Source organism: Platichthys flesus, chromosome 7 (assembly GCF_949316205.1).
Source record: "Platichthys flesus chromosome 7, fPlaFle2.1, whole genome shotgun sequence".
NCBI lineage: Eukaryota > Metazoa > Chordata > Actinopteri > Pleuronectiformes > Pleuronectidae > Platichthys > Platichthys flesus.
In genome coordinates, this window is record NC_084951.1 from 15,238,430 (window position 1) to 15,254,788 (window position 16,359).

The 16,359-nt window shown below is 42.6% G+C and overlaps 1 protein-coding gene across 2 annotated transcripts in view; it reads left to right on the forward strand.

Moving 5' to 3' along the window:
• The first annotated feature begins 6,360 nt into the window (after positions 1–6,360).
• LOC133956763 (adenylate cyclase type 6-like) overlaps positions 6,361–16,359 on the forward strand; it is a 33,953-nt gene continuing 23,954 nt past the window's right edge. Inside the window, exons 1-3 of one of the 2 annotated variants that reach the window (XM_062392062.1) lie at positions 6,361–6,572; positions 10,546–10,742; positions 10,853–11,747. In XM_062392062.1, the coding sequence (XP_062248046.1) occupies positions 10,854–11,747 (894 nt within the window). In that variant the 5' untranslated portion in view covers positions 6,361–6,572; positions 10,546–10,742; position 10,853. Of the gene's footprint in view, positions 6,573–6,678; positions 6,768–10,545; positions 10,743–10,852; positions 11,748–16,359 lie in introns of those variants that run through there. The other variant, XM_062392063.1, reaches the window with a different exon arrangement.

Here is a 16,359-nt window from a genome sequence, read left to right on the forward strand (position 1 = left end):
CTGCAAGCTTCAAAAGCTCTTTGTTCCCTTTAACACTTTTCTCAAAACTGGGGGAAATTGTAAAGGCAATAAAAATCATGAAAATTAAACGACAGTATTTGAGTTTGAATAAAATTTAAAAAAAAAAAAGATAAATTCTCCAAATTCCTCTAATCTATCTGATTGATTGACATGACAGGTTTTTTCTTTACGTATATCTTATTAGGGACGTTGTGTTTTCACACTTATCTGGTTATTAATTTAAAAGCAGGTTTACGAAAAGATTACTTGAGAGATTACAATGAATCTTGGTGGAAGGATGTGGTCTGGGTCAGCGAATAACCCATTACATTTAGATATGGATCAGGATCAGGGGGCAGAGGATGGCACATAATAAGGCACATACATTTATATGTATTATATTTTTTATATTTTTTTGTATCAGTGAATTCTGCTCTGCAACGGTGCTATATCACTAAATACAGGAACAAAATAAATCTGTTTGTAGGGCCCCTATGGAAAGTCTCAAGAGATGTTTAATTTGAAGAACAAAAACCAGCCTCACTAAGATCCTGGGGTGACTTTGAGCTCTCCAGTCCACAACACTGACTACACCCCCCTGCAGTTTGCCTACAAGACACACACTGATGCAAATAATACAATCGTCTAGCTTCTGTGGGGGACCTGTTCCCAGCTGGGTAAGGCTGGCAGACCTGGTCAGAGTCATGGGTTTATACTTTTTCAAAGCACCTTCAACACTCTCTTAAACACGATCCTGGAGATGCAGGTGGACGCCCTGATGGTGTCCTCGATGAGGATTTACTCCACCAGTACAACCCAGTTTGTCAACAGTGGCCCAGAGAGCTCAACAAACTACTATTAAAGAAAACATGTGCAAATAGACGTTTGACAAGTTTGACATCACATGTGTTCTTGTGACAAATAGAAATTCACCTCAAATACTTACAACACAACCAACTACTTACAAATCAACTAAATACTTATATTACATCTATTGCGCTGCTTTCTGTCTTGAGAGGGATCCCTCACATGTGTCTCTCTCTGAGGATTTACAAATCAAATTTGATTGATTGATTGATTGAAGAAAACCAAATACTCACAACACAATCCAAAACTCACATTGCAAAAAAGACTCATAACAAAACCAAATATTACTACCAAATACCCATAACACAACCAAATATTCCAGTTGAAAAATTCCAATGTTGTGATAATTCCAATGCTCTAGTGTACTTGGTATTATGTTGTGAGTATTTGGTTTAGTGTTGTGAGTACTTAGTTGTTTTGTGAGTGTATTGTGTTGTGAGTATTTAGTTGTTTTGTGTGTGTGCATAGTGTTGTGAGTATTTGGTTGTTTTTGTTTGTATATAGTGTTGTGAGTATTTGGTTGTTCAGTGAGTGTATAGTGTTGTGAGTATTTAGTTGTTTTTGTGTGTATAATATTGTTGTGAGTATTTGGTTGTTCAGTGAGTGTATAGTGTTGTGAGTATTTGGTTGTTTTTGTGTGTATATAGTGTTGTGAGTATATGGTTGTTCAGTGAGTGTATAGTGTTGTGAGTATTTGGTTGTTCTGTGAGTGTATGTTGTTTTCTATTCTGCATTGTCAGATTGATGAAGCTGTTTCCTCAATATGCACCTGTTTTGTTTATTAGCAGGTGTTCTCTTGAGTCGAAGCTCTCAGAGCCACGTGAATTTCTTTTCAATACAAACAACACAAACCGTCTTTCTTTCTATCTCTTTAACTGTCGGTCTACCTTTTATATTTGAGACCTCTAGGAGTGGAGCAGAGAGAAGAGGTGAAGTGACTTCATCATGTCATGGTGATTTTAGAAACACGTGACAGGATGATCGTGCTTGAGGAAAATATCAATCTTAAAACGACCCATAAAGTGCCAAGGATGAAAAGTGTTTGTGACTTTGTGTTAGATTATTGCGGTGTCATTTCATCACACTTAAGCCAGTGGATTATATTATAATTATATTTGTAAAGGGATGACAAATTTGAGTCATTGAGGTGAATATTACTACATGACGACGAGCATGGACATTGCAGGTATTACATCATCAGTTGCTCCACATTACGTTGTTACAGACGGAACTAGCAGTCGCTACATGCAGGGAATCAAAATGATAGGATAACTTCTCTATTACAACACCATCATCAACTTTATAAACACATCAGATCAGTGAAGTTGAGATCAGTTGTGTTGATGGTATAGTCACAAAGATTAGTGGAATATGAGTGTTCTTCTTTACTGTGAGTGCTGTTCTTTATCACACCCTGGCTGCATGTATGATCTATGTTAAAGTGGTTATTACAGCCCCGGATTGATAACTGCAGTTTATCCTGGAGCAAAATGTTTTCATGTATTTCTATAGGTGAAGTAAAGTCCCACTTGTGGAAAATGCCTTTCATCTGTTGCTTGAACTGACCACTTCTATCGTTTTCATCAAAATGTTTGGACCATTGTAAAATCCACCGCAGCCTGAGCAGAGCTAATCCCTGCTGACCTACCGACAGCACCAATACACGCTCCCCACTCACTGACAGATTCCCAGTGATGAGGTCAGTGCTGTCCAATGTCATCATCTGTATCCCAACACAGCACAACACCACGCAGGACCATTGCTGCAACCTTCACCGCCTCTTTATTCCAATGCTAAGGATGCTACGCGACGCATGCATGCAGCTCTGCCCCGCGCACACAACAGCAGGCACAGTGTCCTCCAGTCCCCGGTTACCCACCAGAGCGAGCCAAAATAAAGCAGAGGAGGAAAACTGAAAGACGAACCCACCTCTTTGAGCAGAAAGACGCTGGAATTGTTCAGGGACATCCGCAGATACACGGGGATCTCTGTCGCCTCAGCACTAACTTAAAGGTGGGTGGGAGGGGGAGCCCCCAGTTTCTTCACAGTGGCGACATCCCATCAAGAGTAGACAGCGCCTCGTCCAAACATGTTCCCAAACAGCAGCCTATCCGCGGCTCCTCGGCGCTGCGTTCGGACTGCGTCCGGCAGCGGCATCTGCGCTGTAAATTCTCCAGTTTCTGGATTCATGATCAATGACAGAACACAAAAGCCATGCACATACACAGATGGGTAGATTACAGCTTTCCTGATAAATAATGCAAAGACCTGCACTTTTTACACAGCTCGGTCCCACAGGGTTTATTGTCTTTGTCTGATTTATATTTCAGAATTTGAGTATACAGACAGATTGCGATAAGTTTGGCATCAGCTTCTCTAGAATTGCTTCACAGACACATGTGCTTTTATTTATTGTTCTAACGGTTTGGTTGAATATCTTTTTCTTTCCACATGTTTGTGATTTAAATAGTTTTCAACTATTTTATTTAAAACGTATGTGGCCCCTGCAGCTCAAGGCTCAGCATGATTTGTTGCTCAGCATGAAATGAATCTTAACAATAGGATAGGACCTTTGAACTCTTTGAACTCCACTCTTACATATGTATCCCTGCATGCAAATTATCAGGTGGAGACATCCCACCATCTGTTTTTGCTTTACTGGTAGAAATTATTATAAATAATAGTGCATAAAGGTATTATAATATGATTTTAAAACAAAGATTTGTTTAATGTTGGTGCATATGTCCACTGCAGGAGGGATGGGATACAGGTCCTCTCAGTTTTCACTGATCCAGCACTTCAGCCCCCGCTCACATTCTGTAAACGCCTTCCATTTACACAGGAGCCAATCGACCGCTCCACTCAGGTACAGCTCGTTCTGCCAAAGTCAAAGGGACCAGGAGAATGTGACTGTGACCATATGGAGGTCAGAGGCCTCATAGACCTACAGGCACCTTTGAGGTCACTATCTATTCACTGGTGATGAACGCAATGTGATTCAAATGTACAAAATCTGCAATGTTACAGTGTGTTCGGTTAACAGGAATACAGTTTTACAAAAGCCATGTTTCGAAACCTAAATAATTCTCTCCCCTGCATGTCTCCCTGCAGTATTCAGGTGTCTTCATCAGAATTGCAAAAGTTTTGAACCTTGAAGCGTGCTTGTCGGTTTGTTTGGATAATCTCAGATTCAAGATGAGAACTTTCCGTACCCAGCAAATAAGAGTGAAAAGTAGTGTCAAACTCGCTCAGCACATTGAGTGTCAAACATCCAAATGAACTGATATAAACCAAAAACACAATTTAAATACCATAATTGAACTGCCAATGCTCAACTACTACATATACATTTAATAAAGGACCTGCTTCCAAACTGCTCCTGGCTGGAACTTTGTCATGGAGAAACTAACAGAGAGCATGTCGGCCCATAAACTCTTCATTTTCTGACCTCACCTCCAGGTACAAACATTATTCCTAGATTGTGTGTTTCCTCTCACCTCTGCAGTGAAATAATTCAAAGGCCTTCATACAGACACACTACAGTGTTATGTTGATGAACAATGGCGCCTCCTGCTGGACAAAATGATACAAATGGCACGATGACAATGTTCATAAATTTGCATGTAATAGTATTCTAATCATCTCGTGCTGTAGCACTTTGGCAGAAAACAACTTTCCCTACGGGACAATAAAGTTGATTTGATTTGATCTGATTTGATTTGGTCTGATCTATCTATTGTGTATAAATGGAAATGTTGAGTCTATTTGACGTTGCTTTATGTTTCTCTGGGGTTTCTTTGATTTGTGTCTCTCTGTTTTATTTATTTTGTGTGGTTTGTCTCTTTGTAGCTGTCTGTCATCTCTTTGTGGTCACTCTGTGTTTCTCTGGGATTGTTTTGCATCTATTTTTTGTGGTTTAGTTTTAACTTTCATGTTCTTTAATCTATTTCCCTAAAAAAATATGAAGTAACTTTTTGAAGAGGCTCTGATACCCATGGGCCAGAGTCTGATGTGATGCCACTATGTGAGGACAAAAGACGCTCTATTCATCAACTTGTCATTTGCCTGATGACCTGCCTGTAAGATGTATTCCACCCCTCACCCCATGTCAGCTGGGACTGACTCCGGTCACCTCATGACGTTCAAAAGGAGAAAAGGGGCTGCTTTGTCATGTTTGTAGTCAAATGTATCTGTTTAAACTTTATTTCCCTACATCTGTTAGTACCCTGCAAAGGAAGTTATGCTTTCAACCCTGTCCATTTGTTTGTTTGGTAGTTAGCAAGATTACGTAAAACTACATGACAGATTAGTAAAACACGTGGTGGAAGGATTCAGTAGGGGTCAGGGAAGAATCCATTACTTTTTAATGAAGATCCGGACCAGGAGGCAAGGCCAAGGTTTTTTTTAACTTTCTTTAACAGTGTGTTCTTTGACATTTTCATTGACTTTTCAAATAATAATTCATGGAACTTGAATTTTGAGCAAGTTGGTGGGTTCATGATGGGACTGTTGGTGGAGGTATGCACTCTGAGTGTCATTCCATTTGTGAATGGGATCGATAAAGTTAATCTTGTTATATTTGAGTTATCATTAGCAGGACTAGGCAGTATAGTAGCTCTACACTGTATACCCACTATAATATAGCAGAGCAAAAAAACTAATCATAATAGATCTACTCTATATTTATACAGCATTACAGTCACCTGCACGGGACAACTTCCTTTGACTAACTGTGTAATGTTCCTGGTGGGATCTGTGAGGGTGTGTAGTTGATTTAAAGGGTGAAAAGTCAACAGGTTGTCTTTGTGTCAACACCAGTGTTGCCTTACTGGTTTACTCAGTCATGTGATTTCCGCTTACTGGCAGCTTATAGCCCCATTAAACCTGCTACTGTTTCCCTTTACAGCATTATTGCTCAAATGCCCAGAACTCAGGAACGTAAACATTGCTGTGAAACATTACAATAAATGATGATGATTGCAGAGGTTTTCCACCAGATGGTGATATAACGTTCTCTGGAGGTGACAGCTGACAACAGCTGGAGCTTCTGCCACTTCTAACATGGTATGTGATGTTAAATGTGTTAAAGGCGGGTGAGGCTGATGGGAGAGGGAGGGAGGGGAGTTATTGAAGGAGATGGACGACGTTGCTGCAAAGGTGTAAATCACACACACGCACACAGGCACACGCAGAGACACACTCGTATCACCTCTAGGGGGAACTCCTGAGTTCAGAATGGGAATGCAGTGCGTGTGAGTGTGTCCGTGTGTTTGAGTGCGTCCGTGTGTTTGAGTGCGTGAAAGAGAGAGAGAGAGAGAGAGAGAGAGAGAGAGAGAGAGAGAGAGAGACGACGGGAATGTACAGTATCTCACGCTGGGAAAAGAGGAGGCTTGTCCGGCCAATTTCGCAGCTCCTCTCTCTCTCTCTCTCTCTCTCTCTCTCGCTCTCTCTCTCTCTCTCGCTCTCTCTCTCTCTCTCTCTCTCTCTCTCCCTCGCGTCCCTCTGAACCAAATCCGCTTCCAGACGCTCAGCAGACCCGCATCTGAAGCGTGTGACGGCGGCGGCGGCTGCGTGAGGACCCTTGGACTGGCAGAAGAGGAGGAGGAGGAGGAAGAGGAGCAGGAAGAAGAGGAGGAGGGGGGTCTTTAAAGAACTGGGGCTCCACTGCAGTTTTACAGTTACTCCTGTAACGAGGATATCCGATGGTGAGTAGTAAACGCTGCCTCTCTCTTTCCCTCTCTCTCTCTCTCTCTCTCTCTCTCTCTCTCTCTCTCTCTCATTTTAAAGCTTCGGCTGCAGCGCACAGAGTGGATGTGTCGGGCTGAGACGCAGTGAGCGGATCCAGGAGCAGCAGCAGCGGCGGGGGGATAAAGAGCAGAAATACCAGCAGCTGGCTTGTTGTAGGCTACAGTCCGTGTTTGTGCTGTGATGGTCGCGGGTCTGTTCTGCAGGACCGAGCACACTGCGTGGTCCTCCTCCTCCTCCTCGTTGTACAGGCAGTGGCAATTCATTCACACTTTTATTTATTTGTTCCAATGACAGGACATTTAATCGCGAGGTATGTCACGGTGAGGCAGCGCTGCGTGTTCACCTCTCAGCGTGTCTCCTCGTCCGGTGACCTGTTTGGGGTCCAAACATCATGACGCTCATGTGGAGGGAGACAGGCCCATGCAGTGTGTGTGCGTGTGTGTGTGTGTGTGTGTTGACAATATACATCTGTGTAGTCCAGTTGGGATACGCTGGTTTAAAGTTGAATGTTTCACTCCGGCTAAGTTACTGGTGTGCGTACTTTCCTCCCGACTCCATCCAGTCCAGTGTCTCTCTCTCCATGTGCAGTGTGGCTAAAGGGGTTACATGTCTGTTATGTAACAACATCTCAACATCCTACATGGGCCTACACGTGTTATTGCTTAACATTTTATGATTATGATTGGCGTCATTATGATATATACAAATATATGTATGATACTATCATGCACCTGCAAGGTGGAATTTGTACCTGGGGCTGTTCTGGATTCATTCGTGATTGCTTTTGCGTTTACTCCATATGATTTTGACTTTCCACCTTCTGCCAATTTGACCCTTTCTTATTTGTCTTTTCTTGGAGTCTCGGGAATGTTTTGTCCATTTCCTGCATGTGATTTCCATTCTATGTTGTGAATGAGGTCTCTATTTAAATGTATTTCAGAGTTAAAATAAAATATTTGTTTCTCAATACTATAGGAGGGGGTTCTGCAGTTCAGTTTCATGTGCAGAGAAAGTGCAGGCAAGATGTAAATATAAGCATGAGGAGCGCCATCTTCTTCATTTGTGTCTCAGTGTCTAATGAACTGTCATGGGGGTTTTTGTGTTATAGTGTAAAAAAAGGCTTAATTAAGTTTTGGCTATTGAGGAAAAGTAGAAAATAGTGAGGGTGTTATTATATTATTTTAAAAACAAGTATTTAAAGCGCAATATATCAACCCTTGTGTATTTGAAGGCAGTCTTTCAATTAAAAGTGTGTGTATGTGTGTGTGTGGTCAAGGTAGTACTCTGTACACAGTCCCACTAATGTAAATCATTCAAATGTGAAGACACTTTTAAGGTTAGGTTAAGGTTACGGTTAAAGTCAGGGTTAGGATTAGGTAAGTACATTACATTACATGTCATGTAGCTGACGCTTTTGTCCAAAGCGACTTACACTTTTAGAACACTCAGCATTTATGAGGGGCCATTTAGGGGTTCAGTATCTTGCCAAGGACACTTAGGCATGCAGATGGGAAAGAGTGGGATTCAAACCGGCAACCTTCTTGTTGCAGAACACACACTCTCCTAGGGGATAGGAGAGCGTAGTGACGATGGGTAAGGTTAGAGCAAGACTCCAGGAAATCAATGTAAGTCAATGTAATGTCCTCTGAACTCATGGAGACACGATTGTGTTTGTGCGTGTGTGTGCGTGCGTGTGTGTGTCTGTGTATGTGTGCGTGTGTTTGTGCGTGTGGTTGTTGAGCAACTCACATTACAAGCTGCTGTTGATTATAAACACGGCCATGTGTGCAGCTCATGTGCGCTCTCCTCGCCGTTCGTCTGCAGCTCAGTCAGCCTGGCAGAGATTTGCTTATTAGGTTTAGAGGTTAGCAGTGTCCTTGACATGTGCTGCCAGAAGCCAGCTACAGTGAGTCATCAAAGCTAATGGGGGAAGCATGGACAATTTAATCTGGACTGGAGAGCCCTTGATCTGTGATGGTGCCCACTCAGTGGGCCCTTTGTTGTCAAATAGAGCACACCCATCCCTGCCCACTCAAGATGTTCGGAGCAGATTGCAGCCATGTAGCATAGAACAGCACCAGCAAGAAACAATAATCTCCTGGAAATGTCCAAAAATCTACAGCAATCAGTAGAACGCTTGATGAAATTCAATTTGATGGTTTGATTAAAAATGATTTGACCAGTGGCATCAGTTGTATGAGTGATAATAGATGGCTAATCGTCATTATGTACAGAATACTGGTGTATTCCATGTGGGACCATGTTTCAGGAGATATTTGACAGCTCACTAGCTGCCAGCAGACGACAGCTAACGACAGACAGTCGTTTTCTAGATTATTATTATTATTATTTCCTGTCCCAGCTATTGATTGCCAGACTTTCTGTCAAAGGATTATACACAAAGATGCTCTCAAGCAAACCTGTCAACAAACACTTCATCCATAGATATTCATTAGGATCTCCAGGCAATGTTAACCTCACAACAACATGTGTGTTGTTTGTAAATATTAGATAGCTCAAAAGCTACCAATAGACAACAGCTAACTGTGGCATTCAACCACTTCCCAGTATGAGATGAAATGGGAAAGACATTTGAATCCTTAAAATATCCAGTGCACCTTGGAAATAAAATGCACTGGAATCAAGCTTGTAATCTGACGCTCAATGCTCAATCCAGTCCAATGCGAAAAGTGCTTGAAACAAACTGTATGAACATGAAACAGACACACCTTCCACTGAGCATAATGTCACTTAAACGTTTCAGAGTATTTCTGAGGTCAGGTGAAAATACACAAACAGTTAACTTAACATCGCTTGCTTGATTACATCCAGTTTACTTAAACCTCCTGTAGTATATTCCCGTAGCCAATGGATATCCATAGCACAGGTACAAACCATAAATGGTATGTTAATATCCAGCTTATGAATTTCTCTAGCATAGGTATAGATCATAATGACATGTTAATATATTAAGGCGCCTTGACTCTTATGTTCAGACCCTTTAAGTATTATCTCTAGATGTGTTCAGTGTGTTTCTCCCTGTCTGAACTATCCTTGAACTGCCTATGGAATAATGAGAGGAGAGATGGTTTTCAGCGGGTCCTTAAATCTTAAGGTATGACACATTCCCAAATTTAGGCAGAAGGCCCGGTTGTGTGACGTCATTTTATCTCTAGGTTTGTGATAAACAACTCCCCTATATAAGTTCTTGCCTTGCAGAGTCAAGTAAGATTTTCACTTATTCGCTTGTGTGTTATCTCTTTTGTTATCTCTTTTCTAGAAACTCGTCCTGACCTGTAATGCTCTTGTGTAATAATCATTATACTTGTACTGGGTCCATTGAGAATTTCTTCAACACCGACTTCGACAAGAGACTACTGCTGGAAAGACACGATACTCCCTTATTTCCAAATTAGAAAGTATACACAGGTTATTTTTAAGTTGGGTAAACCATCTTAAATAAAGGTGATGACTCCCATTACCAGTTGGGGAGTTTGCCTCTCTGTTTTTTTTTGGGGGGGGGGCCAGTGCGTCATATTCATCTTAACTGACGCTCTCTCACCTTGCTGTCTTGCCAAGTCTGGCGTCACCTTTAGGACTGCTGATCGGCGGCAGAGAAGATAAGCAGTCACAAAGATGAAATGTCCCACAGATGAAAACAAGTTCATCAGATTCTCAATGTTTACATATAACTTATAAACCTTGATGTCAGTAGTACGACATTCTACTCTCTTCATAAAGGTATTTGAGCTTCCTGTCCAGAGGAAAATGGCCGCCATGTGAATATTCTGTAATAGTCTATTGTAGAAGTCATTAGATCAATAGATAACCCAAGTGTTTGTTTTCCTTGATGTGTATATCCATAAGATCTTGATCCCCAGGCAATGTTAGCCAAACAACATCATGTGTATTGTTTGTGTGTTTTCACAGGAGAACAGAAGGTCTTTAGAGGCGCTCGGTCGTGTGTAGGGCTGACACGCTGACTGTTTGTACAAACCAAGGGCGGCTCAAACGCAGACACACCTCTGATGCCTCTGGCCAGTTTGAGCTCTATGGTGTGTTCTTCTGGGATAAAAGTGGCCTGGCCAAAGAGCAAAGTGTTGCTACACACAGTAAAGCCCACACAGGTGAGAGGATCCTTGAAATTCTCTCTAAAGCCGACATTTTGCTTGCAGGATATTCAGACTAACTGTCCCAAAATGTGTTTGCCCTGTTTGTGCTTGTGTGTTTTGCTCAGGATGTCGTGGGCCAGGGGCCTCTTTGTAGGCAGGGTGGACGATCGAAAGACCGCATGGGGAGAGCGCAATGGCAAAAAGAGGAAGGACAGCTCATCCCTGTGCAACCCGCGCTACATGAGCTGCCTGAGGGACCCCGAGGACCTGGAGCCCTCTAATGTGGCCCCTCAGCATTACCACTGTGGCGCGGGCACCAGCGGGGGCAACTTTGGCCTGCGCTGTGGCTGGCAGGAGGACCACTATGGGAAAAGGATGGGTGGCGGAGGGGATCTAGGTCTTAAGGCGGTGAATCTTGGCTTTGAAGATGGCGAGCTGAAGGGAAAGAAAGAGGAGGAATCAGGGGAATCAGCCGAGGGCAGCTGCAACACGATGAGCGCCCTAGACTGCTGGATGCGGTTTGCGTGGGTTTTCCAATCCAAGAAGTTTCAGTCCAGCAAGCTGGAGCGCCTGTACCAGCGCTACTTCTTCAGGCTCAACCAGAGTTCCCTGACCATGCTGATGGGGGTTCTGGTGGTGGTGTGCGGGGTCATGCTCGCCTTCCACTGCATCAGCACGACTCCAGATGAGGCCTATGTCTCAGTACTCTGTTTGGCCATGGCGCTCTTCTTGGCCATGATGGTGGTGTGCAACCGCAATGGCTTCCATCAGGACTACATGTGGATTGTGAGCTATCTGGTGATTGGCGTGCTGATTGTGGTGCAGGTTTTGGGGGTGCTGAAGATGTATCCCCGCAGTGCCTCAGAGGGCATCTGGTGGACGGTCTTCTTCATCTACATTATATACACACTGCTGCCTGTCAGAATGAGAGCGGCCGTGCTCAGCGGAGCAGTGCTGTCCACCATACATGTAGTCACCGCCTGGCAGCTCAACCAAGAGGACAAGTACATTTTCAAACAGGTGAGTGAAAGCATGACTCAGAATTATCAGGTCTGTAAAAAAAAAGGTATTCTGGATATTCCTCCATCAAGGTACAGCTATGTCTACACAAGAGACTCCATGCAATAATTAATTGATAGAAATGTATATGCAACAATTTAAGTCATTCTTTAATAAGGGGTTATTTTTCTGCTTTATATATTTCAAAGTGGAATATCTCTGGTTTTGGGCTGTCGTGACAAAACAAGGCGTGATGGTGTCATGTTGGACTGTGTGAAATTTTGACATTTTATACACAGTGAGAAAATAGTTAGAGATGAAAAAAAAGGGAAAATGAACAGCTGACTGTTTTTGTACATTTAACACCCGATTAATCTGCTTCATCACACTGATGCAGAAAATCCAATATTGCCACGAAGCATTCCTGTTCACCGATTTGCAACACTGCCCCCGACAGCCAGGGGTATTAAAGGGATGGTTAGCTAAATGCTTTGAAAAACCTCTGTCAGTGGACAAATAGTTAAACTGAAGGCACCTTTTATTCACAATTTGTCACTTTCTAGAGGGTATGTTCATATTTTGTTTAAGTGTATCTTAATACAATATTCACAAAGTGGTATGTACGCTATTCCTCAGTATGAAAGTTTTTTTAGTGTTGGCATAGAAATGCAGCCTGAGTTGGGGAAAAATCTAGAAGATATTAATTCATTTTTCAGGGATTTTTTGGTACAAATTCCCAATAAAGAACGTAATTTTAGTAGGGATGTTTAATAACAATAAAAGCATCAGAAATGCCTCCGATACTGCTGCAAATATTGTGTCGGGTATGTAGAGTATGCAGATCTATGTAGTGATCTGATACCAAATCTTGAGATATTAGCGTTAGCTTCCCTCAATAGTTGGATCTGTCCTCCGTATCTGCCGACACCCAAAGCCCAGCAATCAGAATTGGTATCAGGAATGTTTTAAAGATTGATTTGTGAAATTCAGACTGGTCAAGCATTGTATGTTTTCTTTACAATCAATTTTTGAACTAAACTAGGACTATGGACCTGCTGCCCCATCCCAGTTGAGTCTCAAATGGGCATTTGAGGATTGTTCCGAGATGGAATAAATGTGAATCTGTTCTATAACAGTTTTACCCACATGCATAACAAGTGCACGATAAAAAATTATGAACAGGTTTCTTTTTGTCATGCCTTTCTGAATGCTTGTTGGAAATGAATGTCCGACCATCAGTGATAGTTCGAGTGGTGATTTATTTATGAGAAAACAATTCAGATGCCCCAGACTCGTGCTTGTCAGGGCCCACTACTTTCACCATACAATTGAGCACAATGTTGTTACTGTATTCACCAGTGGAAACGCCCTACTTTCTGTCCCCATCGATATAGGACAAACATTGTGCAGACTCCTCCACCACTTTTCCATGTCAAAGGTGCTGTACTAAAAGTAGATGGTGCCGTCGATCTCTGCAGCTTTACAAATGAGATTTTTAATGAGCCTATGTTTTGTGCTGTAGGGCAGCTATTGGCAACTCTGTTGGGGTTTGTGGAAGGTCATCTGGGTTGAATGAGCCCATTTAGCTGCATTGTGGAGGAATATCATGATAATGTAGCATGGTGCCATTCATGCCTCAGCTCTCTAAAACAAGGGGGCTATTGTAGTCAAATGAAACAGGGTGGGGTGGGATACTCGGATTGTGTAATGGATTTGACGGAAAACAGGACGATTACTTCTTCATATTGGACAGAATTAGTCGTAATGGCTTCAGCCCCTAACTCACTGGAAATATGTCTTCATTATTTTTGCCTGTTTTTCTCTCGTGTTTGTATGTGTGTGTAAGTTACTCAGTGATTCTCTTATGTGCAGTTTATGATACTGTTCTATTTAGATGTACATGTGGACACAAATACATTATATAAGAACCGGCTTAACCTCTAAAACAGTCAAATAAATTAAAAACCAGCTAGAATGTCCTAAGAGCGCAAACCTCCACTAACAGTCCCCTTATATAACCTAACTGAAATTACTGCACACACTCTCAAATATTTTTCCCCTAAACAATTCAATTTTTTTTCATCTGGAAACATGATTTATCTAAGAAATCAGTGAAAATGTTAAAAAGCAACCCCATCTCCAAACGATATTGAAAGGTTTAAAAAAAGGAACTGGATCTGCTCCCTGATTTATTCTATTGTAAGTGTCCTGCAATTTCACTGCCATTTAGCTGGGGCCATAGGTCACCCTGCCCTGAAGAGTTGTGGCGTGAAATCCTTTCTATGAATTTTATCCCTACATGTTTTAATGGGGGATTTTAGGGTCATATTTTCTCAGAGACTTTGCTTTATCCTTAACAACTTGATGCGTGGTCATACATTGAATACAGACATGTAACTCACACATATGGCTTGAACTGGTCTGTGTAGAAACATGTTATTGGTTTCGCTGTTAAGCAACCAGATGAATGTGGAGCCACTCTGATTAAGGCAATATTGACATAACTCCACAGGTCAAGTGAGCTTGTGTGTAAAGTGCCCCCGACGAGACAGGGCGACTTCAGGCACACTGGACTGTTGGCTGCATGTGGCTGGTTGAATTGGTCTTGTGATGGTGGACTGCCGCCCTGCCTGAGGGTCCAGACCCTTCAACTGTGCGTTCCAGCACTCTGAACAATCAATGGTGGGACATGGGTTAGTGGCTGTCTCCCTCAGGCTTTTGATAGAGATTACATTACATATAATTTAGTTGACGCTTTCATCCAAAGCAATAAGTGCATTCAACCATGAGGGAACAAACCCCCGAACAGCACAAGTCATGTAAGAGATGAAGGACTGGGGCATCAGCTTGTTGTTCGATGCTAGTTTCAACCAAATCTCAACCATCATCTTCTATTAAATAATTAAATAAATCTCTCTCTGTCTATATGTGGCTAACATGTCTCAAGAACGGTTCATCTTATCGGCTTCACACTTGACATGTGCCCGCCCAAGGAAGTTTTCGATTTGGACATGTTATACATTTAATGTTGAAATGAACACGCGAGCGACGGCTGGGACTCATCACCGCAAGAGACGTTGTCGAACACAACAACAGGCGCGTTCACGACAACAACAACAACAATTTAATCTCCAACCCAGGGTTCAGCGATCTTCCTTGAGCTTCGCTGAACTATGAATAAACAGTTGAAGAGCTCTTTGTGCAGCAGCGGAGGAGCAGCATCAGGGTTTGGCCAACTGAGTCCGGCAGCTGGTCTTGACTTGCCCAATTACTGCAGGTCACTTCTTCAGTTTCAGAAAGAAAGTTTGCATCCCATCACCACAGGCCCCGCTCCACACAGGCCGGTTAAAAAACGGGCACTCCACAAGTGTTTTTAAATGAAAAACAGATTTTTTTCACCATCAAGAAAGGAACCACACAGTGTGTCATTCAGTCCGCTCCCAGTCTCAACAGGTGTCTCTCAGTCTGGCTTTGAGCTACTCACACGTGTTTGAATGCAGAGGGACTCCATTCAGTCTGTCACAGCCCCTGGTTACAGTGGTGACAAGGGCACGGCCGCGGACGGAGAGTGTGAAACCATGCTGGACTGAAGCACCCAGCTGGAAAAGAGCTGCCAGTCTCTTCTCTCTCTTTTATCCTCTTTCCACTTTTCACCCCTTTTTTTCCTCCTCTGAGTCGCAAATCCATTGTCTCAAAAGCCACTCGCAGATCGAGTGGCCTTTATTACAGACTGAGATTGAGCTCCCAATACTCACAGGGATTGTTTCTTCAGATCACCATCTTTCACCGCTCTGCTCTGAAGGGGCGTCCTCAGACAACTGCAGAGAGATGAAGGTTTAACTCCCAGTGCCTCCACTATCCTGCAGACACGGGGTTCAGAAGGATATCAGTCAATCTCACAGGTGGCATCCGCTGCCAAGATTTAAAGGAGAGAGATGATACAGAGGATTTGGATGTTGGCATCATATTAAGTAGACATAGCAAGGAATTAATGACAAGCTTTGTCCATCTGAGTCCAAACCCTGGCTCAGCATCTGCATTTCTGTGCCTGCATGAGTTTCCTGCAGTTATTTCAGCTTCCTACTAAAATATCCTCAGACATGAACTCTGAAAAATAATGGAACAATGGGGTCCGGACTTTCTCCTGACTTTGCCTTTCACATATTTAAGGTTTAGTGTGTAGAATTTAGTGGCATCTAGTGGTAAGATTGGACGCTCAAAAGCTCTTGAATCTTGTTGTCTTTCCAAGTAGACATCTTCTTCTGCAGCTTTTATATGTATGGCATCTCTTTTTTATTCTACAATATTTGAATTATTTTAGGTTATTACAGTGTTGTGGCTGTCGAGTGTCATCAAAAATCCCATTACTCTGTGGTGCATTCTCCTGACAATCTCCAGCTGTGTTCTCACCTGCAACCGACATTCTCCATACGATTTACCAGGCGGCTGCCTAAAAAAAAGTTATGGAATGTCGGGAGCAACTGACTTGGACATTCGCATTCCACGTTACAACCCCTTCGTGAAACTTCAGGAGAATATCCGGAGTTCGGTGCATGTCTGTAAGCAGCTGTAGAGTCCAAAGAAACGCAGGTCAGGTCAACATGTGACTCTAAATTCTCCGTGGTTGTGAAAG